We start from the raw sequence: 27,861 nt of genomic DNA, 5'->3' as shown, positions 1-27,861 counted from the left end.
AAATAGTATATGAATGAAGTGTCAGATTTGAGAAAGTAAGTGGACCCAGCATACTTCTGTATCTAATATCTCAGAATTAGGAGATTTTGAACTTAATTCCATCTCTTGGTTTGCAAACTACCCCCAGTACAGGGTGGGCAAGGAGAAACTGAAGAGGCAGACCACTCCAGATTGGTAGTGGCAGTCTTAATACGTAAGGGGACTTATTACAAGGCTTGTCTTGGGCAGCCACAAGGTAAGTAAATCTCGGCACTCATCTTCCAGACCTTAAAAGTTTATATAGAAGCCTTAACTGGGCTTAGTCACGTATACTGCCGAGATGGTCTCAAAAACACCTATTCTTTCAAGGCTATATCCTTGAAAATGGCTCCTGCTGTGGGAACGGTGGGCAGAGCACATACTCCGAGGATAGAGGAGGGGGCGAGGAGCTTCCTGTTGCCTGGGTCCAGCTCAAGGATCAGCTGGCAGTCCTGTTGTCTTGATGAACTTCTTCAACACCATCTACTGTTAATGTGATGTTAAGATACATGAAGAAAAGCCATGAAGTAGACATTGGGCCTTGTGTCTCAGATCTAGGAAAAAGAAATCGACCCAAGAAGCTTTAAGGGAATTAGTTGGCCCATGGGCTTCACTCTCTTCCTCCATCCTTTATAAATAGCAAGGCTTGAGATGAACACTTAAGTTGCTTTGTGAGGAAATGGAATTTGTTTAAAGCAGTTAGTTATTCTTGATATACATTTGTTCAGTTTAGTTATAAAAGTCAAATTCCTTTAAAATAAATTCCTTTATAAAGAAGGATGTAGTGTAACAGATGTTTCAAAAAAGAAAATGCCATGTTGATTCTCATAAGTCTGTATTACACATAATCCCAAGTAGCAGGTTCTTTCTTTGGACTGGCCATGTGACAGCCTTTCCAAACCAGAAGCATTTGCGTGTGTGCGCGTGTGTGCGCATGGTGCCTTCCGGTTGTAAAGGAGAGCTGACCGTGTGCTTTTTATCCTGGTGCCTTCATGGCCCTGCAGCCTCCATCCGAACTTGAGATGACTCCACTGTCTTCACCCTCTGGGGGGAAATAACCAAAAAGGATGGCCTCTGTGTTCTATAAGTTGCCCAGCACTTTCTGCTTGTAGAGTTAACTAATAAATCTGAATGTGAATTCTTTTTTATTTACAGCACCTCTAGCCTGAGACTGTTACTTCTAGCACCATAATTCATTTTTTTCTTTTTATTAATTTAGAACATTTTCAAACCCATAGAAGAATTGCGAGTACAGTGAACACCCGTACACCCCTTCCCTGGGTTTACCAGCTGTTAACATCTTACTGCTCCTTCCCTGGCTGTCTCTGCCTTCCTTGATGCCTTCTTCTCACTTCCCTTTGGTCAGACCTTCTTACACTTCACCGATACAAACTAAGACTTTACTCCTAGACCCTTTGGGCCATATTAATACTCATTAAAGGCAGAGGGGTGTTCTTTCCCCACAGCCATAGTACCCTTAGCACACTGAGACAATCAGCATTAATTTAGTGACATCCCAGTTATCCCAAAAGTTCTTTGCAGCTGTTTGTTTTATTTTCAGTCTATGATCTCATTCACGTTTCATGCATTGTGCTCACTCTAGAACAGTCCTCCCACCCTTCCTGTCTTCTTCATGACATTGAATACTTTGCAGAGTACAGATTGGTTCCTTATGATTAGGTTTAGGTCACACTCTTCTGGCAGGAACCCCATGGATTCTTGGAACTCGCGTATATGGAGCTCCTGTTTACCAGCAGTCTTACCCTGGTAGTTTACTCCTTGGTGACCCCTTGTCTCTATCATTATATTGGGGATTGCAAAATGGTGATTTTCCAAATGTATTATTATTTCTACATTAATTCACTGCCATCCTTCTATGAAGAGCTTTCCATTTTTTCTTTCTCTTCCTGTCTCCCACCTTTTTTTTTTTTTTTAAGATTTAGTCATTTTAGAGAGAATGTGTGCTCAAGCAGGGGGGCAGGCAGAGGAAGAGGGAGAGAGGAAGCCGACTCCCCGCTGAGTGGGGAGCCCAGTGCAGGGCTTGATCTCACGACGCTGAGATCCCAACCTGAACTGAAACCAGGAATTGGACACTGAACTGACTGTGCCACCTAGGCGCCCCTCCCACCTTTGTTTTTATTTATTTATTTATTTATTTATTTATTTATTTATTTATTTATTTATTTTAAGATTTTATTTATTTATTTGACAGAGAGACAGCAAGCAAAGGAGGGAACACAAGCAGGGGGAGTGGGAGAGGAAGAAGCAGGCTCCCAGCGGAGGATCCTGATGTGGGGCTCGATCCCAGGACTCCGGGATCACGCCCTGAGCCGAAGGCAGACGCTTAACGACTGAGCCCCAAGGGAGAAGCAGGCTTCCTGCCAAACAGGGAGCCCGATGCAGGGCTTGATCCCGGGTCCCTGGGATCATGACCTGAGCCAAAGGCAGACGCTTAACAGCTGAGCCAGCCAGGCGCCCCTTGTTTTTAAAACGTTATTATGGACTCATGAAATACGTGCTGTCCATTATCATCTTTTTATTTTTATCCTCATTGTCCCCCTTTTGGCTAGTGTGCTGTGTGTATATTTGTAACTTTTTTTTCATAGAATTTTCAGCTTGCGAGAAAAGTATAAGGCAGTGGTTCTCAAATATTTGAGTCCCAGGATTCCTTCACTCTTTTAAAAAAAGTATCAAAGACTAGGGTTTCCTGGGTGGCTCAGTTGGGTAAGCGTCTGACTCTTGGTTTCGGGTCAGGTCATGATCCTCAGGGTCATGGGATCAAGCCCTGTATCAGCCTCAGCGTGGAGTCTGCTTGGGACTCTATCTCTGTCCCTTTCCTTCTGCACCTCCTCCCCGCTCGCTCACAGGCTGTCTAAGATAAATAAATCTTTAAAAAAAAAGCATCAAAGATGCTAAGCAAGATTTGTTTACGTGGGTTATATCCATCAGTATTTACTATATGGAAATTAACACTGAAATTTTTAAGAAATATTAATATCTAAATAACAGTAATAAAGCTGCTGCTTGTCAACATCAGTATTTTTCATTAAAAAAGTATGTTTACTTTCCACAGCAAAAGCATTTTAGTTAGAAGAGTGACATTGTTTACTTTTTCAAATTTTGTGTGGCCTAATAAACTATTGCTGGACTCTTGCCTAGTTCTGCACTCAGTCTGTCCAGTAGGTTGTTTGGGTTTAAGTCCGTGAAGAAGAGTCTTCACACAGATACGTAATTGGGAAAGGGAGTATGTTAGTAGTCTTTTCAGCTACTTGTGACTATTCCTTTTTGATATTATAAGTGAAACTGAACAAAGTGGAAGTTTCATTGTGGAATCTGAAACCATGCCATTGAAGTTTTTGTGCAGTCTTATTAAAACCCATTGATCTACTTACACTCACTGATGCATGGTTTTGTAGTATTTAGCATTTGGAAAATACTGGTTCACCGAGGTACACAGATCTTTCAGATACTGTCATATTTCATGTACAGTATCGTCGCATGTTGTGTGTCCTCTGGGAAAATCTCTCGTGTACTTGTGAGAGGGTGAGTGAAAAGGAGAGCACCTTGGTAGTACAAAAGTAGTGTCACCTCTCAGATCCTTAAAGGGGAGCCACTGGGGCTCTGGACCACCTGCGAGAACTGCTGGCTAGAGCTTCTGTATACCCTTCACTTCAGATTCAGACTCACCAGTTCTTTGTCCTTTGTCCTGTTTCTTGTATCATTCTCTCTATATAATGTGTAGATTTCTTCCCCTCTGAATCATCTGAGAATAAATCGTAGATGTGCCCCTTTACCCCTAAGCATTTCAGTGTGTATTTCCTTAGAACAGTGTTTCTTATGTTCCTGAGGACAGTTGGCAGTGTTTGGAGACATTTTCGGTTGTCACAACTGGGAGAGGAATGCTACCTACTGGCATCAAGTAGTTAGAGGTCCGAGATGTTAAACATCCTTCAGTGCACAGGGTGGCCTCACAGCAAAGGCTTATCCAGCCCAAAATGTCAGCAGTTCCAGGGTTGAGAAACCCTGCCATGGAAGAAGGATGTTCCCTAATATGACCATAAGGTAGTGATTGAAAGTGAAAAATTAAAAAAAAAAAAAAATGGGAAATTTAACACTGATCCAATATCTAATGCATCATTTATATTCAAATTTTGGATATTGTCCCAATAATCTTTATAGCTTTTCTCCCCCTACTTCAGGCTCACGTGTTGTGTAGTTTCTCTAGTCATTTTCAATCTGAAATAATTCCTTGGCCTTTCTTGACCTTGATCCTTTTGAAGGGTACCAGTGGATGTTTTGTAGAATGCACCTCAATTTTGTGTCATGTACTCTGGGCATGAGTACCACAGAAACAATGTTTTATTCTCAGTGTATTGTATCTCAATATGGACATAGATGATTTAGTCCGTATTGGTGAAATTCATGTTGCTATTTTGGTTAAATGGTGTCCTCTGGTTCTCCACCATGTAATGGTGACAATTATGGTTAATTATGGTAATAATTATTATTAGGTGAGTAGGAATTTGTGAGGAAATACTTTAAGATTGTGTAAGTTATCTTCTTCATCATACTTTCAACCACTACTTTTACTATCCATTGACGATTTTGTAGCTCTATCGTTCCTTCTTTTAGTTCTCTCCACTTACTAATTCGTGGTTCTCTTATTCAGTGGCTTCAGTTCCATAGCTACCATTCTGTATTTGAGGTTCAGATTGTCCCAGGTTTTCTAATGGGAGCCGCTTTGACATGTCCCCACTGGTGTTGAGCACTTCCTTCCTTTTTGGCACTAGACACTCCAGGCTTACGTCATACTATGTTCCCTGTCCCAGACTTGGAGCAGCCATTTCTCCAGGGAGCCCTGGTTCCTTTTAGTTATTTTTTGTGTGTGTTTTAAATGTTCCTCTTTATTTGGTTTTGGCCCAAAGCAAAAGTTATTTTGGATTGCAAGAATTTGGGGGATAATTATTTTGAAATTCAACCCCAGTTTATCATAGCTGCATATCAGATCATTCTGTGTTTGATTTTCAAAAAAATTTTCACTAGGTTTCTCTAAACTTTAATATTTGGCTGAATTTTTTTTCTCTATTCATTTATCACTATACCTAGTATTTTTCATAAAATTCAACTTACAGTCCTTGGAAAGCTATCTTTTTTTTTTACACTGTTGAATGATTTAGACAGATAATTATTCCAAGTCTTTTCACAGAATTCCTTTAAAAGAAAAATTATACCTGAAAATTGAATAGACAAAAAATACGGATTGGTAAAATATGATGGAGCCAGCACACACTCCCCCACCCCCGCTAGAGATGAAGGGTGTTCAGCCTGCCTTCTTTGAAAATGATTTGCAAAACGGATAAAGATACTCTGGAAGTATAGCAGTGCCTCTTCTTTTGAGTTGGTTTCCAGGTTTTCAAAATGGATAAATGGGCCACAGATGTCCTAAAGCAAGGGATTTTAATGTTTTTTCCTTTTTCCAGCTTCAGCTTATAAGGATGCTTTCTTTCAAATCATTTGAGAAAAGGAATGAAGTATACTTTGAAAATTCTCATTTATTAATAAGTTAACTTTGAAGAGAGAAATAAAATCAAGTAATCTTGGTTGTCCAACAACTTTTATAAGAAGGCCAAATTATTATTTGTGTCTGCATACTCTCTTATTTCTGAATTGTAGAGCCAGAGGAGAAGGTAAAATTCCTGTCAGCCATGTGCCTGTGCTGCCGGAGGATCTCACTGTGTCCTGTAACATTACATATCATTCTCAGTCTTTTCTCCCTTCCCACTACAGGGCTATACCAAGTCCATTGATATTTGGTCTGTAGGCTGCATTCTGGCAGAGATGCTGTCCAACAGGCCCATCTTCCCGGGGAAGCATTATCTCGACCAGCTGAACCACATTCTGGGTAAGGTTACTGAACATTTTAGGGGCTAGATTTACTCAGTTCACCTGGCCACAGTTCACTTAAGAGTTAGTTCATGAAAGTAAGAATAGTTCTGACGACTCTTTCCTATGAATTTGTAATCTTGCTTGATTACAAATATTAAGGATCCTTGTAAAAACTTTTAAGAAAGGTAAGATCATGGGGAGATGGTGAGAAAACAATTATCAGGGCCCGTTGTGCCCCAACAGCCAAAAGGTCAGTGTACCTGGGTCTAGATAATTAACAGCTAATTATTTTTTCTGATAGGTATTCTTGGATCCCCATCACAGGAAGACCTGAACTGTATAATAAATTTAAAAGCTAGAAACTACTTGCTTTCTCTTCCACACAAAAATAAGGTGCCATGGAACAGGCTGTTCCCAAATGCTGACTCCAAAGGTAAGTATTATTTTATTGATTATTTTTCTTAGACTTAGCTTTTGTTTGTTTGTTTGTTTTCTTGGTTAAATCATTAGGTCACTAACCTGAAAAGTTCGTTTGTGGCAATTGGGTAATACCTTATTTAGTACTCACTCTGTTGCTTTCTTCCCTTTTACTTGAGAGCAGGGGCAGTACGGTACGGGAATCTGGGAATGATTGTGTAGTTTTCCACCTTTGCTTTTTATTTTTAATTTATTTTTATTTTATTATTTTTTAAGACATTTATTTACTTGAGAGAGAGAGCATGCGCACAAGTTGGGGGGAGGAGAGGAGGAGAGGGGCAAGCAGGCTCCACACTGAGCATGGAGCCTGACATGGGGCTCAATCCTACAACTCTGAGATCATGACCTCCACCAAAATCAAGAGTTGGACACTTAATCAACTGAGCCACCCAGGTGTCCCTTATTTTATTCTTTTTTAAAGTATGCTCTACACCCAGCATGGGGAATGAACTTACGATCTCGAGATCAAGGGTCACGTGTGTAGACCATTGAGCCAGGCAGGCGCCCCTCTTTGCTCCTTTCCAAAAAAGTTTGTTTGTTTTTTTTAATTGTAGTTGACATACAATAATAAATTAGTTTCAGGTATATAGCATATTCCATAATTATATACATTGTGAAATGCTCACCATGATAAGTGCATTACAGTATTATTGACTGTATTCCCTATGCTGGGCTTCTTGTCATGACTTATTTATTTTTAGAAATGGAAGTTTGTGCCTCTTAATCCTCATCACCCATTTTGCTCACCCCTCAACCCTCCTCCTCTTTGCTACTTTTTAACTTGGCTTAAGTTCACATTTTTAGGATTCAGGAAGTTTGGGAGCCTGCAAAACAAATTACACTTTTTTCTTTATCTTGTCATTAAGAATTTTTCAAGTCAGGTTTTTTCGAAGAATAACTCAAGACTGGATTTTTTTAATTCATTATCTTGGAGATCTTTCCATATCCCTAGTTATAGAGAGTGCTACGTAGTATTCCCTTGTAGGGATGACTCAGTGTCTTTAAACGGTCTCATATTGGACATCGAAGTTCACTTCAGTTGATCTGTTGCTGTGTAACAAACTACTCCACAGTCTGGGGCCTTGTAATGACCACCATGTATTTGTTCACGAGTCCATTGGCCTGGGCGCAGCTAAGCGGGTCTGCTCAGCTTGCCTCAAGTTGCATGGTCAGAGGTGGCCTCAACCACATCTTAGAATTGCTTCTCCTTTGTGCCATTGCCTGTCATCTTACAGTAGACCAAACTGGGCTTCTTCTGATGGCAGAAATATTCCAAAAGAAAAAGCAGAAACTGCAAGGTCTTAGAATAGCAGGTACTTCTGCCGCAATCTGTTGGTCAAAGCAAATTACCACGTAAAGTGGTGGAGAAATAAATCCCCCATTGATGGGAGGAGCTGCAAAGAATTTGTGGCCATATTTAATTTGCCACCAGGTTGTTTCTAGTTTTTTACTATAACATACATAAATTCATTTATTTAATAAATAGATCTGAGTGTTCTGTGCCATCAGGGTTCCAAGGCCCTGGACTTAGAAGAGCAATAAAACTGATTACCTGCCTGCACGGAGCTAGTAGTCTGGATTTGTACAAAAATGACATAAATAAATGAATGGGAGACTTCAGGGAACTCACAACAGTAAAACTTTCAAGCTGAAACACACACTTTTAAGTCTCGTTAATGATAGTTTACAAAAAAGGAAATGTAAATATCTCAAATATTAGGAAAAGGTACTCATTTTTATTATATGAGGTATGAACATTGAAAGATCAGTAATTCCTTTTTCTTTCTTTCTTTCTTTCTTTCTTTCTTTCTTTCTTTCTTTCTTTCTCTCTCTCTCTCTCTCTCTCTCTCTCTCTCTCTTTCTTTCTTTCTTTCTTTCTTTATTTCCCACTCATAACAGTAGAAAGCATCAGAAGTTTGATGACCCACCATGGTCAAGGCTGTGAGGAAAACGGGTGTTTGCAGAGACTGCTGGTAGCATGTAAATTGGTTGAGCCTCTCTGGAGGGCAGTCTGGCAGTTCTGCCACATCTTTTGTTCCAGCAGTTTTGTGTGTTGAACTTTTGGATCTGCCAAACAAATGGGGAGAAATGGCATTTTAATTTGTTTTTCTTTAAGTCGACTGAGATGGGGCATCTGGCTGGCTCAGTCAGTAGAGCATGCAACCCCTGATCCTCAGGGTCATGAGTGCAAGCCCCACGTTGGGCGTAGAGCTTACTCTAAAAGAAAAAAAAAAAAAGCCTGCGATTGAGTATTTTTCACATATTCGTTAGAAATTTCTGATTGCTGGGGGCGCCTGGCTGGCTCAGTTGTTAAGCCTCTGCCTTCGGCTCAGGGCGTGATCCCGGCGTTCTGGGATCGAGCCCCACATCAGGCTCCTCCGCTGGGAGCCTGCTTTTTCCTCTCCCACTCCCCCTGCTTGTGTTCCCTCTCTCTCTGAATGTGTCTCTCTGTCAAATAAATAATAAAATCTTTAAAAAAAAAATTTTTTTTTTTTTTTCTGATTGCTGGGGCACCTAAGTGGCTCAGTCGTTAAACATCTGCCTTCGGCTTGGGTCATGATCCCAGGGTCCTGGGATCGAGCCCTGCATCGGGCTTCCTGCTCAGCGGGAAGTCTGCTTTTCCCTCTCCCTCTGTCTGCCGCCCTCCTCCCCCCACTTGTGCTCATGCTCTCTCCATCAAATAAATAAAATAAAATCTTAAAAAAAAAAAAAGAAATTTCTGATTGCTGAGTCCTTTGAACAGTAGTATTGTAGATTTTTCTTTTTTTTTTTAAGTGGTAAGCCTATTTTATTTTATTTTATTTTATTTTTTAAGATTTTATTTATTTATGTATTTGCAGAGAGAGGGAGAGGGAGAGAGAGGGCACAAGCAGGGGGAGGGGCAGGCAGAGGGCAGGCTCTGCCCTGAGCAAGAAGCCTGATGTGGGACTCTATCCCAGGACCCTGGGATCATGACCTGAGCCAAAGACAGACGTTTAACTGACTGAGCCACCCAGGCATCCCTGTAGTTTTTTCTTAAAAGGAGTCTAGCTTAGGATTCTCTCCAAAATCACTCCAGTGAGGGGGAAGAAATTATTCAACAGATGGTACTGGGCTAGTTGAATAACTATTTGGAAGAAAATCAATTTAAATTATTACTCACACGTCAGCGTGAGTTCCAAAAGAAATGATAATTTAATGTTTTTAAAAATCATGCCATTAAAAGCCAACGATGCTTAGCATATTCAGTATTTTTCTGATCTCTGAATGGAGAAAGACTCTTCTAGGCTGTAAAAACATACAAACCAAGAAAACAAACATAAGATAAAAATGGTAGATTTGATCACATAAAAGTTTAAAACTTAAAATAGATTAGATAGGTCAGGTGTGAGGAATAGGTAGAAAATGTTCCCAATTGAAAACATTTGAAGGATCCCTATTCTAAAAGTATTAACGTTAAGGCAGCACAGTGCCATGGTTTAAGCTGTGTGCTCTAGAGTCGGCCTCCTGATTTCAGATGGCCCCACCACCTCAAATCTTCGACTCTGGACAAGTTATTTAACTTCTCTGTTTCACAATTTCCTCATCTCAAAATTGGAATAAATTGCATTTCCCGCCTCATAGGGTAATTTGGGGGAGTTACATGAATTACTAGTTTATTGTTGTTAGACTCATCATTAATATTAGTCATGCCTGAAGAACAGAGAGAAATCTAAGACCGTAATGAATAAATAAAGGAGCAAAGGACAAGAACACAATTTACATGAAGAAATAGTGAGATGAGGAAAAGTAGAAGGAACATTTTAGAGAGTGGCAGTTGAGACTTGAGTTTGGACATATTAAATTTAAGGACAACTAAAGGCTAAATGTTAATTGAATGGTTGAGGAAACTATGATGCCTCTGCTTGAAGAAATACCATAAAGTCACCAGAAGTGGCCCTTACAAAGCTTTATAGCATGGGAAAATATTAATGAGCAATAGTTACTGGGGAAATAATACAGTATTTTTTATATAAGGTGTGATCTCCACTATGTAAAAGAACCTGAGAGAGAAACCCTACAGTGTATGTCAGAAGATTAGCGGCGGTTACATTGAGCAATGGGGCTGTGCATGCTCAGGCTGAGAGATGGGATCATGGATGAGTCATTCACAGACTAGAGGGTCAGCTGTTTTGAGGCTTTCTTGGTTCCACCTCACAAGAATACTGCCAACAGTTTACGCCTAAAGGAGGACTGTGCTGGCTCTCATAACTTGACAGGTCCAGTGATGTTTGGATTCCAGCGCATAGGCCCTTTGACCAGAATCTGGACCTGTCTGTCTTTCAGTGTTGTCTTCCTGTCTGCTGTCTTTGTTACTTAGCTCTATTCTTGTGGTGCCAGGATGGGCACCAGCAGCTCCAGGTCACACTGACCTGCTTCCTGATAGTTTCAACCCCACTGTGGGATTCATTGCTTCTTTGTACTCATCCCTCACTAGTCTTTGTGGCCAAGGGAACCCAGATGAATGTGGCTAGGCCATTGTCGCCATTCCCATGGCACAGCCAGGAGGTGTGGGCGAGCCTGAGAGCTCCCCATGGCAAGCGCAGCTCCACTGTATTAGAGGGGCAGTGGGCACTGACAGGAAAGCCAACAGTTCTTTTTCTCCTGCTTCTGTTTATTTTTTAAAATTAAGAAAAGTGCAATTCCTATAAGAAGTCTGTCTCCATTTCTCAGATAACGTCTTTGAAAAGCTCCCAGACTCTGTAGTTGCACCTATAAATACATATATTAGTTGTGAACGGGGTTATAAGCTATATACTCTTTTATTGCCTGCAGAGAGTTGTATGTATCTGAAGTTTGGGTCGGCACTCTAGGCTAAAGATTTAGGAATTTTTTCACAGATGGCATTTGGAATCATACAGAAGTTTGAGAGGGTAAGAAGAATGACATGTCAGAGCTAGAGAAGACAAACCTTCGATGGAAGAGGAGTAGGAACTCTTGAAAACTAGAAAGAACAATGGACAAAGAAAATAACTAGTGCATATTTCACAGAAGCAGTAGATGGCATCATGAGAAAGTAGATGTGCTCAGCAGTCGCCATGGAACAGAGGTTTCCAATTGAGGGATCATTGGTGACTACCTGAGAGTATTTGAGGGGCTCCTGCGTGGCTCGTTTGGTTGAGCATGTGACTCTTGGTTTTGGCTCAGGTCATGATCTTAGGGTCCTGAGATCAAGCCCCAATACCAGGCTCGTGCTCAGCCCGGAGTCTGCTTGTGATTCTCTCTACCTCTCCCTCCTCCTCAGCTCCTCCCCCCACTCATGCATGCTTGTGCGTTCTGTGTGTGTGTGTGTCTCTCTCTCGCGCGCAAATAAATTTTAAAAAGTAGTTGAAGCTCTCAGTGTGAACAGGAACTTTGAAATGGACAGTGCAGACAGAAACAGCTGGTCCAGATGAAGGGGAGCTGGCTACATGGTGTGGAGGTTTGGCTTCAAACAGGGAGAGGGTCTCCTCTTTCTACAGTAAGGATATGTGTGAATCTGGTGGAGGGACGTCCAGGAGGGTTGCTCCTGAGGACCTCTGTTTTCTCAGCACCCTCAGGAAAACCTGCACAGAGTAATGAGGTTCACGTGGCAGGAAGGGTATGATTCAAGCTGTGTGAGGTGAGAAGAATCTTAGAATAGAAAAGCAGCTGAGCAGAGATTTCCCAGGACACTGGGGGGCCTTGATAAAGATTAAAAATCTTGAGTTTGTCTGGTACACAGTTCTTGATAGTGTGTTCCTTAGACCTCAGAGGTCCCCCCAGTCCTTTCAGGGTGTCCATAGGGTTAAAACTACTTTCGTAGTAACACTAAGGTGTTCTCACGCTTTCTCTGTGCTGCCATCTACGCTCTGGTGCAGAAGCAGTGGTGAGTAGAACTGTCAGCACCTCAACCCAGGACAAGACAGTGGCAGTGCCATGCCCTCACCGCTAAATACCAGTGCCAACTGCATGTAAGACAGAGTGTCCCTGACAGAGCAGTAAAAAGTACTTGCTTTATTAAATCCCACCCTTCTCTCATGTCTTCTGCACATTGTGTGTGACAAAATGAGAACATAAACACATAGAGCATGTCTGCCACATACTGAATGCAGTGGTTTTTCTCAGAGAAAAGTGCTTGTACAGTTTGAACTGTGGCTGAATTAACTGCTTTTTAAGATCAATCGTCAGTAGGTTTAAAGAGCAGGGTTCTAAGACTGGTAAGTTTGAAAAGCATTGTTGCAGTGGCACAGTTTGAACAGCTAGGTCTTTTTCTCTGGCCCTACCCAGAAATTCAGGCTGAGGATGGGAGTGACAGGTTGCATGCAGCCTTGATCTCGGATGAGAGTTTTGCTGGATCGGTGAGATGGACCTGCAGTGGTGCTATGGAGAGCCAATCATATGACTCACCCCAGGGTCTGTGCTGAGATGGGAAGGAAAAAAAGCTGATGGACCAGAAGGGCAGGGTCTTGTTGCTGTGTACCACTGAAATTAAAGAGAATGCGTGGGGTTCTAGGAGGCTACCAAGGAGAGTCGGGGATCATGGTCAGATGTAATCCCATCCTCGAAGGGACTTCCAGTCTTTTAGGGGAAATAAAACCTATATCCAAGGAAGCATACACACAAGCAGAGTGATTCATGCCATCTTAGTAGTGCCAGTGGATTGCTGTGTGGCGTGGGAGGAGGGAGGCCGGGCACTCTGACTGTGGGATCAGCACCTGCCAGCTGCTTCCCGTTTCTCTCCTTTTCTCCTTCTGTAGCTGTGAATAATGCAGAAATAGCACTAGCAATAAAAGGAAGCTGGAGATGCAGTTATTTTTCAAGTAGCAAAAAAAAAGCTATCTTCTTTTGCAATTTTTGCCTCTAGGTTTAAGGGCCTGGAATTTAACTCGAAGGAACTAAAAGGTCTATTTTAGAGCTGCTTAAGCTGCCAAATACCAGCTGCCTTGAAGTGCTTCACTACTTAGTACCAGCAAGATCTGGAGGGGGACGTATCCCCCAATGGCTTAGAAATAATGCTGTCAGAATCTGACTGTGGCCAGACCCTCCTGGATTTTCCTGACGAACGGTGTCTCAATTGGACAAAAGGCCAAATGACTTCTGATCTCTCAAGAAAGTTCTTGGGGAGGGGTGCCTAGGTGACTCAGTTGGTTAAGCGTCTGATTCGGTTTTGGCTCAAGTCATGATCTCGGGGTCCCACATCAGGCTCTGCGCTCAGTGTGGAGTCTGCATGGGATTCCTCCTTCCCCCTCTGTCCCTGCACGCACACGTGCACGCTCTTTCAAATTAATAAATGAATGAAATCTTAAAAAAATAAGTTCTTGGGGAATATCTATGAGTTCTTTTGTGGTGGGGGAAACGGTGGAGGGGAGCAGTCAGTGTTTGGGAACAGTGGGTAGGGTAGGGTTACTATCTGTGTTACGGATAGTTGGACTCTAATGCCCAGCAAGTGGTATGTCAGGTGCTCACATATCTGCTAGGGGTTCGGCGGGACTTGTACTGGGGCCAGAAGCGCCTGAGTTATTGACCATTGTGCTACACTATCCTGACTCTTGAGAGAGCTGCCTCTGAAACCTAGCCTGTTCGTGAGCCCCCGAGACCCCGAGTTACGGCTGCAGTGATGAATACCTCTCCTGTCCAGACAGTGCTTTAGTCAACACTCTAGATTCCTAAGAGCATCCTCTGCTCCGAAAAGTTCTCCAGCCTATAAAGCAAAATGTCACTGTTCCCTACTTTCCTACGGTACACTCAGGTGTATTGAAAAGATTATAGATAGAGGCAAATTCGAAAGTGTACTATTTGTAGAAATGCACTATGTAAAAAACTTTTTTACAGTTTGTTTTGTGGACATGAGAGAAGTTCTGTGTTGCGTGGAATTTCTCATGACAGTCCAGCATGTGGTTTACCACATTTATTATCTCCCAGTTGTCTTAAAGATTAAGGGTGGGTGACATGCAACAAAGGAAGTCACAGGTAGTAGCCAGAGCTGAGTATGCACATGCAGGCACGCACACGCATGCGTGCACGTGCACACACATCCTCTCATGCTGGGCTTTCAGTCACCTCAGGCAGTAAGGTGCTGCCTCCTCGTGCTTTCCGGAGGTTGACTTCCTGGCACACAAGCGGTCAGGCACTTCAGATTCAGACAGTGTACTGGCCTGCTGCTCTCCAGGGTTGAACACCGTCTCTAGTGAGTAAATGATTTAGATTATTTTCCTTTATCGTTCTACTCTCGGGACTTAGTGAAACGTGCTAATTTGCAGATGGATGAGATCGACGACCTAAGAAGTTATCACTGTAAGAAACAAGACTTTGTTGAGTAGATGGCAGTGTTTTCATTTTTGGTTTTATTTTATTGATCACTGTGTTCTCTAAAAAAAATGTTTTTTATATCACCTAGTCATTTTTCAGACTTGGAATAGATTTTCAGACTTGTTCCTTGGAGTCCTTAGATTTTTCAGGGGTGCCTCAGAGCTGTGAGCTAGCACTTAAAAGAGCTGGGTAGCTCCTTACCTACTCCCTGTAGAGAGCCTTCAATTTGAGGAAAGGACCTGTTACCTAAATTAGAAACCACTGTTCTGAGCATCGTTAAATAAAAGCACACTTTTTTTTTTTTTTTTAAGATCAGTAATGTCTTTTTTAGCGTGTATTCTTTCTCATTGAAACTTGCTCCTGATATTAAATACAGGAACTGTTCGGTCACATTTCCCTTAACCCATGTTCCGGCCTCTGTCAGCCAGGACCTTTGGCTTTCCCCTTGGCTTGAAGTAGTGCCTGGACACTAGCTGTGGAGGCCACCAGGGTAAGCTATTCATTAGCTGTCCCTCCCTCTTGGTCCTTTTGATCCCACACTTGCTTCTATCCCTGCACTCTCTACATGGAGGAAATGTTCAGCTGCTGACTCCTGACCAGATCAAGAAAGATGTCAAGCTGCAGAGTGAGCCAGGGGGCCTGTGCTTCACACATGGATCTCAGCCAGGACCTGGAAACCATATAGGAGGACAAGTGACCATTGTCTTCTGTGACCTTGGAGGCCTACTCTATGTGTTGAAAGATAAATTGACCATTGCAGAGAGGACTTTGGAGTTGTCTTAAGAGATATACATATATAACACATTACCTTCGGATGCCAGCAAAGCAGAGTAGTGATTTAGGAGAAGTTCAGGTTTTGTAGGCAGAGTTGAATTTGAACCCTGGTCTTCCACTTTTAGCCTTTGGCTGATCACGTCACCTTTCTGAGTCTGGGTCTGCGATTGTCAGATGGTCACAGTCTCAAGAAGCTCAGAGAGATAATAGGCATCCAGTGTGCTGGCTCTTCTCCCCATGGCGATGCTTAGTTCCATTGTTTTGTGGGTCAAGTTTACTTAAGCAGGAAATGGAAAGTAATTCAGTAGATGTTCCTTTGGCTTCTCACCACTGCAAAACCTTTCTCTTTGTAGCTCTGGATTTACTGGACAAAATGTTGACATTCAACCCTCACAAGAGGATTGAAGTAGAACAGGCTCTGGCCCATCCATATCTGGAGCAGTATTATGACCCAAGCGATGAGGTAAGACCCGTACTCCTGGCTGCTTCCTCAGGGATATCTATCAGCCAGCAGTAGGCCCAACCAGGAAGGGCCCAGATGTCATGTTTAGATTGATCCTGAGTGGTATATGGTGCCACACCTGGTCCTGTCAGTAGCCCACATCGTCTACCTTGAGGACTAGTGCTGTCAGCACAGCTTGAAACTTCCCCACCCCACCCCCCAAGCCCCTTTTATCTTAGAAAGCTTCCTCCAGGCCACCTGCAGCAGGGGTGGGGCTGCGGAAATGGATGAATAAAGGGGAGCACAGATAAACAAGGGGTCCAAGGCTGGAGACCATTGTCATGGTTTGTGACAGGAAGAGGTCCCTAAATCAGAGTGCTTGCCTGAGGGTGAGAAGGAGGCCAGCTGCCTGCTTGGGGAGGCGCATTGCAAAGCGAGGGGGGGTCAGCTTGGACAGTCCCTACTGTGGCTTGATGACTTCGTGTCTGTTGTGCCTCCTTGGGGATGGGAACACAAGAGCTTCTTGTGGTGAGAAATGAGTCCAGAGATGGATGTGGCAGGCCTCTGGAGCATGCTGGACAGCCAGGTAACGATACTGTGTGTCATGTCCTCTCCAGGAAAGTCCCGGTTCCCTGGCCTCTTTGAGTCTTCTGGGGCTTTATTCTCTGGACAGTAATGAAGAAAAATGCAATATGAACCAAAGTTTGGATCTTTCTAGTTGAGGCTCATGTATAGTCAGCAAGCCTTGACACTTGTTTTAAAAGGGGGAGATCCAAGCAGAGTGTGTTAAAGGGGAAAGTGGAAGAGAAAGGGAAAAGAGATAAAAGCTAAAAACTGATAAATGAAAGAGAAAGAAGAAATCAAAAAGAGAAAGTATTTCCTAATCAGACCCCTTCCATCTCTGTCCCCTCCCCTCAGAAATAATGGGGGCAGCTTGCAAAGATACCTACAACATAGTAAATAATAGGAAAGGAGGGGAGAGTGTAAGGTTTGGGTTTCTGACTAGCTCTGTGAGCCCCCCATGTCCTAATCGTGAGCCTGGGTGGTACCCCAAACCAGAGTAGGGGGTTGGGAAGACCAGAAGGATGGCATATGTAGGACACCAGTGTGACCCCACACATGGAGCTGCCCTTCAAAGAGGGCTAGCTGCTTATTTTTCTCTCATGGACATGAATCCTTTTCCCCCTTTCAAAGAAGCCAGTGCTTAGTGCAGAGTTTGGTGTCCATGTTTCCTTACCCCTAAAAGCCTGGCTGTGAGGATTGCATAGATAAAATCTAGGAGTGCCTGGTAACTACTGGGCATCCACTGATTGATAGCGGGAATCCTCATCAGATTCATCCTAGAACATTGGGTTAGTTTGGGGGTACCTAAAAATCAAAATATAAATAATATCAATTGACTGATTTCCTTTTTCAGCTATATATATGAATTCCTTGACAGAGACACTTTAAATATGTACTTTTTTTATTTTAAGGTTTTTTATTTATTTATTTGAGAAGGAGAGAGAGAGAGCAAGCACACAGGCGGGGAGTAGGAGCAGAGGGAGAGGGAAAAGCAGACACCCCACTGAGCCAGGGATGTGGGTCTGGCTGATATGGGGCTTGATCCCAGGACCCTGAGATCGTGACCTAAGCCAAATGCAGACACTTAAGTGACTGAGCCACCCAGGCGCCCCTTAAATATGTACTTAAATAGCCTTCTGATTAGTTACAGAGTGTGCTGAAAAATAAAAATGAAAACTTGCAGAAAACTATGACACAGATCACTTGGTAGTCTTGTTACACAGATACTAAGATTTTGGAATATTTTCTTCTCGGTCTTATATTTCTGTATCTAAATTTTTTTTAAAAATAGGTTCATTTTGTTTAACACAAATGTGCACATTTCCCCATGATATTAATCTTCCTTACAGCTTCATTTTTTATGGCTCCATAATATTTTTTATATGAAGGTAACTGTAATGTATTTAGTCAAGTACATTGATTTGAGTATCATGGTTTTTGATTGTATAAATGTATCACCACCACCCCCACAACAGCAAATTTCTGTTACTTTAACACTTAGTGCCTTAAAAATTTGAGAATGATTTTGGGATTAGTGATAAATTCAGAAGAATGCTCAAAGTGGATTTAGTTTCTCCCCCTCCATTTACTACACGTTCATACAATATGCACCTTTTGGAACGCATAGATGGGACATGGATGCACAGACGCTTTATCACAGCTCTTGGTTTCCGTAGATGTCAGTGCTGCTGTATATGTTTCAGAGTCGAAGCCACAGACATCATGAATCCGTGCATGACTACCTCCACCATAACCATTCTTGTCTGCTCCGTGTTCTGTGCTCTCCTACAGCCCATCGCTGAGGCGCCATTCAAGTTTGACATGGAGCTGGATGACCTGCCCAAGGAAAAGCTCAAAGAGCTCATCTTCGAAGAGACAGCTAGATTCCAGCCGGGATACAGATCTTAAATTTGTCAGGTACCTAGAGCTTTAACAGCACAATAAACCCTGGCGGGGGAAAGAGAATATAAATTAAATGTTATTAAAAAGAAAGATTTCCGGGGCGCCTGGGTGGCACCACGGTTAAGCGTCTGCCTTCGGCTCGGGGCGTGATCCTGGCGTTCTGGGATAGAGCCCCACATCAGGCTCCTCTGCTGGGAGCCTGCTTCTTCCTCTCCCACCCCCCCTGCTTGTGTTCCCTCTCTCGCTGGCTGTCTCTATCTCTGTCGAATAAATAAATAAAATCTTTAAAAAAGAAAAAAAAGAAAGATTTCCTGGAGTTCCATGTGGAAGCTTCCTGTGCTTAAGTCAGAAAGTCTGGTGAACAATGCAGTGGTATCGGTAAGATTTTCAAAAAATTGTGTTCAAGAAAGAAGGAAATGCAGATCTTGATTCTAGAGAACACGCAGAAAGAGGAGAGAGAATAGTGTGGGAACTCGAGTGAGCGGAGGAGTGAGAATTGTGTTCAAGTCTGTAGAAATGAGCAGTGAAGTCAGGAATGACAACCAAGGGCTGACGCATGTGCTGGAGAAATGCTTTGGGCAGAGTGGCCTGGGGAGGGGCTGGAGGTGTTTTTCCACAGACAGCGGTGTTGCGTGCAGCCCGCCGACAACTGGCCGCGGGGCTGCTATGCCTGTGTCGCCAGAACAGGAGGCTCCCTGAGGGCGGAGAGAGGAAGGGGTCTGTGGCAGTCTGCATCTGATAGAACTGTATCTCTGCTCTATTCTTCCCTGCCCTGTCCATTCTCTTTTCGTACGTTAGGATCTAGAGACGATGGTTCAGGCTGAGGGTTGGCCGTACCAAGGCTCAAAAGCAGAAGCTGCTCGGGATATTTCACACAGAGGGCGTATAACTGGTCAGAGGGCATTAGAAGGGCCGGAAAGCCAAAGGTGGGGTTACCTGCAGATTAGTAACCCCAGGAAGCTGTTCCTGGAGGCCTCCAGCTAAAGGAACAGAAGTAACATGGTGTTAGCCAGGATCCTGCATCACACAGCGAGGGTGCTGGGCAGCTGCTGTAACTGCAGCTGTTAGAGCATCACCATTGCTAAGAAGGGGTCAGGAGCCTCTCCTGCCACCGATGTGGGGGATCTCTGGAGCCTGAAGCCGCCATTACCATCCAGTGCCTCTGAAACCAGGAGCCTCCCTCCTCCTGAAAAGTCATGTGTCACTAAGAAGCAGAAAAAAAAGGAAACCTGGCTTTTCCTGTGTGTGCTGGCTGTTGGCAGAATCTCTTCAGAAGCCAGTCAGCAATGAAGTGCAACAGTGCAGTTGACAAGCTCCCAGCCCTGTCGTTAAGAACAGGGGAAGGGTGGAAAGGATCTGAGAACAGACATGGCCAGCTCAGCCTCAGCCATGCAAGCCAGGCAGAGTAAGGCTGGGAACCGGGAGAGAGTACACTCTGCTAGTGTGGGGGACAGAAAATGGGGTTTTCAGAAGTCTGGTATCTAAGCTTGGAGGGTTGGAGGAGGAGACTGGATGGAAGATGAGCTCAAAATTAATCTGTGAGCTTCCAGACCGGAGGGCTAGAGGCTTGGACGAGGGTTGTAGAGGCGAGAAGCGGTGTTTGGGAGAGTGGGGGGAGGGCAAAGTCTGAAAGACTCCAGATTTCCTAACCCTAGTACCTGACACTGGACATGTCCTACAAGACAAACTTCAAGTGACGTGTGGAAGAAGCACGGGCTTACGGACATTAGGAGCCCTTGGGGAAGTGTCTGAATGAGAGCGGGAGGCTGTTAACAGGAGGCTGAGGAGGACAGTCTAGCAAGGCTTGGTTTCATTTCTCCTTTCGTTCCCCATGATGTGACAACCTATTAAAGTGTTTGCTGTGTGCAGTGATCTACAAGGTCACTCGCTGATGGGAAGGCAGACCCCGGGACCCAGCCATTTCACTCCTTAACTGGAGTCTCCTTGGGTTCTCCTTCCCGGTCCCTTTGCTTGGTGCTCGCAGTGGAAGGGGTCCTCTCTCTCCCAGAGCCTGCTCTCTCCCTTCCCTGTGTCTGCACAAGGTCAGATCACCTGCCTCGGGGTTTTATAGATAGTTTTATCTGGCCCTTTACAGGAACAGGTGTTCTGAGCCCTGGCCTAGAATACTGAGCTGAGCTACTTCGACTGCTTCACAATCCCTTTAACAGCTCATTTTCCTGAAGTCTGTTGGGGGCCTCTGTTTTTCTCCATCTTTTTCTTGTTGAGTTCACACATACTGCGTGCTTCCTCTGGGACAGGCATGTGTGGGGAGCAGGGCAAACAAACCTAAACCTGGCCTCAAAGGAGCACATGGGTTAGTAGGGGACAAAGACACACAGAACTACCACGCATGTTTTTAGTGTGAAAGAGAGTGTCAGGAAGGGGGCATTCCGCTGTCCGGGGAGGTTCCCAGCAGTGCGGGGCCAGGGAGTCAGGCCCGTGTGGGAGACTGAGGCCCAGGGTTACCGAGGAGCCCGCCTCTCCCTCACAGGCATCTTCGGCAAAGACCTGAAGCATCAGGTCAGGTGACTCTAGGGCAGTAAGGATATTGGGTAACCTCAGAGAGCAGATACCCTTGGGACCGCTGGCACGGCTACTGGAAGAAAAGGGCAGTGTACCCGCCAGGGGAACAGAACAAAGGCGAGCATGCTCCTGGGCTGCAGGGCGCAGCCACCTGCTGGCCTGCTGTCTCCTGAAGTCCGAGTTAGCAGATGGAGGCCATGGCGGCTGTCAGGGTCTACCCCAGTTCTGAGAGTCCAGGACTAGGGCTTGTTACCAGGGACACAGATGGCAGAGATGGTCACTCTGTGTTTACTTCACTTTCTCCATGGGAGCAAAAGGCATGGTACTTGCTTATAGCCTTTTCCCCCCTACTTTTTGTTACTGAATTATAATTGGCATATTATATTAGCTTCAGGTGTACAGCATAATGATTTGATTATCGTACATCAAAAATAACCACCTCAGTAGATCTAGTTACTTCCAATGTTTTTTAAATTACAATTTTCAGCTATTCTGAAAAGTTGAGTTTAATAATAGAAACCCACATTCCGACCACCTAGATTCTGTGATTAACATTTTGCGACATGCTTTGTCACATATCTGTCCATCTGTTCCTCCGTCCACCTGTCAGTCTATCTTGTCTTACGCATTTCAAAGGTTGCCAACATCTAGATGGGCTTGTAATTTAGTAATCTAGAAGACAGAAGTGGATCCAGAGGAAGGTAGGGCCGGGGGCATGCATTAAATTGTGGGCCAGGTTCTTTCACAAACATTTTCTTTTGATGCTCACAGCAACATTGTCTGAAGTCAGCACACAGCCCATGTTTATGATTGAGGAAACTGAAGATTGCAGGGGTTTAAGCGTTTTGCTGAAGATTATACACTGGTGGCAAAGTTAGGCAGCTCTGGGTCTTTGAACCCACAACGCCATTTTCTTGTAAGTTCCATACCTGCCTTGCAGTAGTTCTGTGCCCTGGAAGAGGTTGAGGAACTCGTTCACAATGCTGTGCCGCAGTGTTACTGAGTCCCCAGCCTGCAGCAGTGAGATCAGAAGCTACAAACTGGACAATCAGGGAGGTACAGGTGCTGGAACATTCAGGGATGTTAACGAAAGGTGATGTTGACTGCCCAGCTACATAGGAAAGAACTGGAAAACATGCCCACACAGGACCTCAGAGCACAGCCATGGGGACGCCTTTGGGGGAGGAGATGGTAAAGACTACTCCAGAGGAAGCCCCAGGTGTCGCCTGCTTGCCTCGTCACAGGCTTTACTGTTGCCCTGAGTGGTCTGAAAGGTTCAGGAGGTGTTCATTCTGTTTTATTTAAGTGGGTCGGTTTTAGATAAGCCTCATGTTTGAAGAGGCTGGTGAAGGTAGGTGCCTGACTTCCTCCTCTGCCTGTTGGTGAATTTTCTCAGACTGATTAATTTCTCCCAGCCAGTAGGTTTTTTGTGGGGTTTTTTTTTTTTTTTTTTAAGATTTTATTTATTGATTTGACAGAGAGAGACAGCCAGCGAGAGAGGGAACACAAGCAGGGGGAGTGGGAGAGGAAGAAGCAGGCTCCCAGCAGAGGAGCCTGATGTGGGGCTCGATCCCAGAACGCCGGGATCATGCCCTGAGCCGAAGGCAGACGCTTAACGACTGAGCCACCCAGGCGCCCCCCAGCCAGTAGGTTTGGCTGCAGTCCAGAACAGCGGACCTCTAGAGGGAGGTCATTTCCCATGTCTGAGTCCATCTCCTTGTCACAGAGTTGGGTTGTAACCACCATCCTTCCTGCCCTCTTGAGTGGTGATGAACGCCGTCTTGCCTGAAAGTGCATTGTGAAATGGCAGAGTGACATCCTGCCAGATCATACTAGCAAACATTTCACAACAATAAGGGCCTCTCCAAAGAGAAGATCTGTTTTGTTTGTATTTTGACACACTTAGTTACCCTCCCAGCCATCTCAAGCAGGTTTCCTCATCAGAACCAAGAACACAAGCTGATTTCAGTGGTAATGTCTCACTTCTCCCTGGGATGATAACAAAACTAGTGGAGACCTGAGGATGAACTTAATTCATTACATATGGCAGTGGTTCTCAAAACTGTGGTCCATCTGTGCCCTACCCCCTAACAGTCTGTGTTTTAACAAGCTCTGCAGAGGGTTCTGATGCTCACCCTTGAGAACTATTAGCCTATAAAGGGTTCGAGTAGATTTGATTTGTAATATAATCTCTTCAAGTAAAATAGAGGTATTACAATAATGAAGGGGGGACATGTGCTGCTTACGCTTTGTTGGTGTGACACTCCTAGTGGACCTGTTGCAGGTGGCACATGTGCAGACATCTGGAGAGCCAGGTGGGCCCTGTCACGTGTAGTAAATGAGTGACGGCTATCTTCAGGGTGCCACCTGCAGTCTTTCAGGGTGCCGTCCTGGAGGCCTGGTGGGGCAATTGCTGTCAGATCACCTCAGACGTAGGTGATGAGACCCATCTCCTGCTCTTGGGACCCATGCCAGGGCTCCCTGCCTCAGCAGAATCCAGGCCAGCCAGCCTCACACTTCCAGCCAGTACTTCATTTTGCTTGTCCTGCTTTGTTGCAGTCACAGGAAACTTGAGTTGTTATAACAACACACTTGGCTCTGTGTGGTTGATTCTGTCCCAACTGGACGTCCAGAGAGGAAAAGAGACTTGGTAAGAATAGGAGGCAGCAGGGGAGCCTGGCTGGCTCACTTAGTGGAATGTGTGACTCTTGATCTCAGGCTTGTGAGTTTGAGCCCCACATTGGGCATAGAGATTACTTTAAAAAAATTTTTTTTTAAAAGAATAGGAGGTCACAAACAAACATTGTGTAAATGTGTGTTCTTTCTCTTTCTTTCTTTCTTTCTTTCTTTCTTTCTTTCCTTCTTTCTTTCTTTTCTTTTCTTTTCTTTTCTTTTCTTTTCTTTTCTTTCTTTTTTTTTAGGAGGGGGAAGGGAGAGGGAGAAGGAAAGAATCTTAAGCAGGCTCCATGCCCAGCGTGGAGCCCAATGTGGGGCTTGATCTCACAACCCTGAGATCATGACCTGAGCCAAAAGCAAGAGTCGGACACTTAACCAACTGAACCACGCAGGCTCCCCAAATGTGTGGGATTTCGGGTTTTTTTTCCCCCAAGATTTTATTTATTTGAGAAAGAGCATGAGTGAGAGAGCACAAGCAGAGGGAGGGGCTGAGGGAGAGGGAGAAGCAGGCTCCCCACTGAGCAAGGAGCCTGATATGGGGCTCAATCCCAGGATCCCTGAGATCATGACCCGAGTCTAAGTCCGATGCTTAACGGACTGAGCCACCCAGGTGCCCCGCCAAATGTGTGTTCTTTACAAAGACCTTCAGAGCCTGGTTTTGACCACTGGACTGGTGGGTATTACAGTTAATAAAAGGCAGCTTAAGAACACGGAAGCCTGCCGAGCTGCGAGCGCACGTGCGTGCACGTGTTCCCTGTGAGTGTCACGGAAACCTCCTCTGAGGCGCCCAGGGAGAGGCTCCTGCACACTGCGGGCAGAGCCCACCCCTTCAGAGCTGCCCTGTGATGCGCACGCCCGAGTGGCTCCAGGTGAAGTGACCTTTTTGCAGGAGTCTTTTTTTTTTTTTTTTTTTTTTGCTTCCCCCCACACACACACATACTTTTCCAGTTTTCATAATGTTCGTCCATTCTTTTCACTTCTCCATTTTCCTAATGCTGCTGCTGATGTTGCTTTAACGTGGGTCATTCTTAACTCATAGGCTTGTTTGTTTGTTTATTTTTCAATAGGACAAGGGCTCAGAGGACTGGACGTGCTCAGACATCGGTGTTGTTCTTCCCAGTTCTTGACCCCGGTCCTGTCTCCAGCCCGTCTCGGCTTATCCACCTTGACTCCTTTGAGCCGTTCGGAGGGGCGGTTTCTGGTAGTTGTGGCTTTTATGCTTTCAAAGAATTCCTTCAGTCCAGAGAACTGTTCCTGGCATCCCTGTGTGTGTCACCACTGGTGACCTGTGGCAGTATGTACTTTTGGTGCACCTACTGCTTACCGTTGCTTTAGTCACTAATCGCTTTCTGGTTTGAAAGATGCAGTGGTTCCTCCCTCTCCTGAATCCTTCCTACGTGCCGCCCTGCTGACCCATGCAGTCACACCAGAGATAGTTCTTTCCAGATTGGCTCTCGTCACTGGCATCTCACTTTATGATAGGGAAGGCTACTACCTAGGGCACTTTAAGTCAGTGACAGCCCCTTATTTGCACTTCACCTTTTCCCCGTCAGCGTTTCCTCAGAGCAGGAGCATGTGGAAACACCTGGGATGTCGTTGCAGCCTGCAGCAAGTGTTCCCGTCTCGGGAATCTTTGGGGGCACTTGCCCGTGTCTTTTCTCATACCCTGTTAGTCACTAACATATTTAAGGTTTGTGCTGTTTGCCCAGCTTTTAGAAAACTCGATCATTTTTCTAAATAAAAGAAGTACTGCACCCAGCAACTTCCTTCTGTAGATTTACTGTGGTTTCTTACACCATTTATAGAGGTATAACACCTGCCCCGATGTGTTATCTGCAGTACTGTTCGCAAGGCTTACACAGAAAGATTTAATGTGGCAGCTGCATTCGGGATTTAGTGAGAGATGGACACAGGTCACAGCAGGGCACTAAGAAAAGTGTGTGGAGAAGCAGCCAGCAGGCCAGCCAGACGTCACGGGGCAGAGCTGCACACACGGGTGGACACATACCCCCGAGCTCCTTCACACCACGTGCCACGTTCAGTGTAGCCACATTCAATGCCTCAGGATTTAGCAGAGAGGAGCCCTGCGTCTTTAAATGAGAAAGTGTACAATTCTTTTTTCTCCTACAGCATGTCAGCATCTCAAGTTCATTTTTCAACCTACAGTATAACAATTTGTAATAAAGCCTTCATGAGCTCATGACATGAAGCACTGTTCTGTCGTCAAGTACTCTCAAATGTTTCTGATACTGCTAAGACCATGAGAAAAAGCTAGCACTAAGTCATGTTTGGAGCTCTATCCCGTACTATCCTGATCTCTTTAAGTATTTGTTCCCGCCACTGTACGCTGTGGCGTTGACTTGGTGTTCTGTCCCAGTGCGGTGCCTCCTCTTGACTCCCCCACTGCTCTCTCTGTGGTGAGAAATTTGCCTTGTTCAATAATTACTGTACCCTCGCATGACTGTTACAGCTTTCTGTGCAGAGATGACTGTCCAAGTGCCACATGCCTATGATAGAAACGAAAAATTTATTGTTACCTCTGAGTTTGTGTTCCACGGAAATGCTATCCAGCAGATCACTTAGGAAAACTAATTCTATTTTTAGCTTTTCATTTCTCAGCTGTCCTTTTTTTTCTTGTTTGATTTTTGACAGCAATGGAGAATGGGTTATATAAAGACTGCCTGCTAATATGAACAGAAATGCACTTGTAATTCATGAAAATAAATGTACATCTTCGATCTTCATATTCATGTTAAGATTCAGTGTCGGTTTCCTCTGGATCAGCGTGTCCAAAAGGACAACAGTCAGTTTCAGTCTGTGCTTGGAGCAGAAATCCTTGAGGGCCTCCCCTTCCCACCTGGGGAACTGCCCCAACACTGGTTTACAGAAGATGATTCACAAGGCATTTCTACAGGGTCCTAGTTTCCCTTTGCACAGCAGAGAATCAACTCTGACATGTTCCTTTACTCAAATCATAGGTCTAAAGTACTATGTCAGACTCTGATGAAGACGCCCAAACGTCTCAGGTTGGATTCTCTGGTTCTTTCTAAAGAGGGCCTGCCTGTGTGCCCCAGAAATGCTGCTGGGCATGGCTGGGTGCTGGGAAGGACGGCCCAGTGCCACTTGGCCCACACCAACCGACCCAGGGTGCCGATCTTCACACCTCACAGGTTAACAAAGGACGGCTGACTCAGCCTCAGAGATCGGAGCCACATCGAGATTCTTGCCGTAAAATATGTGATTTTCATCTCCGTGCTCAGAGCTGCCGTGTAAAGGTCTGTACGGCATTGATAGGATAGAGGTTTGACTGTTACCTGATACATTGGTGAGTCAGTTTTCATTTTCAAAGAAGCATTGACAGTTTTCTTACTCTTGTTTCTTTGTCCTTTTTAAGTGGAATGTTAGTATTATGAGGTTAATCTGCAGTCCTCTAAACAGAAAGCCATAGCCTTGGTTACTAATACCTGAGGACTGCAGGCTGTCCCATCCCCCTCGCTGGTACTGTGGAGTCAGATTGGCATGAAACCACTAACTGCATTCTAGAATCACTGCAGCTGTAAGTTGTGTGCTTTCTATTAATCATGCCAAACTTGGTTTAACAGGTCGGAGAATTATCGTAATCAAGGTGTGAAAAGTACTAGCTATTATGTGTGATAGGCTTGTCATTTGGATCTTACATCTCTAAAAATATACCGCTTAGGTCATCCGAATTCCTTACTGGTGATACCGAATGCCTCCATTCTTAGTATGCTCAGAGAAGCTTTCAGACTAATGGCTTTTTTGGTGTCTAAAAAGTAAGCAAAAAATTCCTGTTGAAACATTCCAACCTTTTCATTTAGTATGAAACACAATACCTAACCAAGCCAGTGGAGTGGATCTGAGAGAACTCATGACGACTCTGTGCTGACACAAGTCTTCAGAGCTGATGGAGACACGCAGACCATCTTGATGTATGGGTCGAAGCATATCGTTGTGTTCGTGTGCAGTACGCAGCATGCGGTGTGTTCACAGTCCGTCGTGCTGCTGCAGGCACGGGTGACGGGTGTGCAGGGTCCTGTCAGCTTTTGGAGCCACGCATGGCTCATCACTGGTTGTATCTAAGTAGGGAGTCACACATGTATGCTGCCCACACCGCATGCCACATAATGTTCAGACCATTCAGAGGAGACTGTTTTACCTTTATTTGCTTATATGTTAATACGGTTTTTAAATTGGTAACTTTTATATAGTATGGTAACAGTATGTTAATACACACATATGCACACATGCTTTGGGTCCTTCCATAATACTTTTATATTTGTAAATCAATG

General features: G+C 44.4%; 1 protein-coding gene across 1 annotated transcript in view; it reads left to right on the top strand.

The window, feature by feature from the left end:
* MAPK1 (mitogen-activated protein kinase 1) overlaps positions 1–26,295 on the top strand; it is a 102,854-nt gene extending 76,559 nt beyond the window's left edge. Inside the window, exons 5-9 of the mRNA XM_045802532.2 lie at positions 5,806–5,920; positions 6,206–6,337; positions 15,798–15,907; positions 18,242–18,367; positions 24,619–26,295. Of these exons, the coding sequence (XP_045658488.1) occupies positions 5,806–5,920; positions 6,206–6,337; positions 15,798–15,907; positions 18,242–18,358 (474 nt within the window). The 3' untranslated portion in view covers positions 18,359–18,367; positions 24,619–26,295. The remainder of the gene's footprint in view (positions 1–5,805; positions 5,921–6,205; positions 6,338–15,797; positions 15,908–18,241; positions 18,368–24,618) is intronic.
* Positions 26,296–27,861: the final 1,566 nt, after the last annotated feature.

Source organism: Ursus americanus, chromosome 30, assembly GCF_024610735.1.
Source record: "Ursus americanus isolate L20-20 chromosome 30, mUrsAme1.1.p, whole genome shotgun sequence".
In the NCBI taxonomy this organism is placed as follows: domain Eukaryota; kingdom Metazoa; phylum Chordata; class Mammalia; order Carnivora; family Ursidae; genus Ursus; species Ursus americanus.
This window is presented reverse-complemented; position numbering and strand designations above follow the sequence as displayed.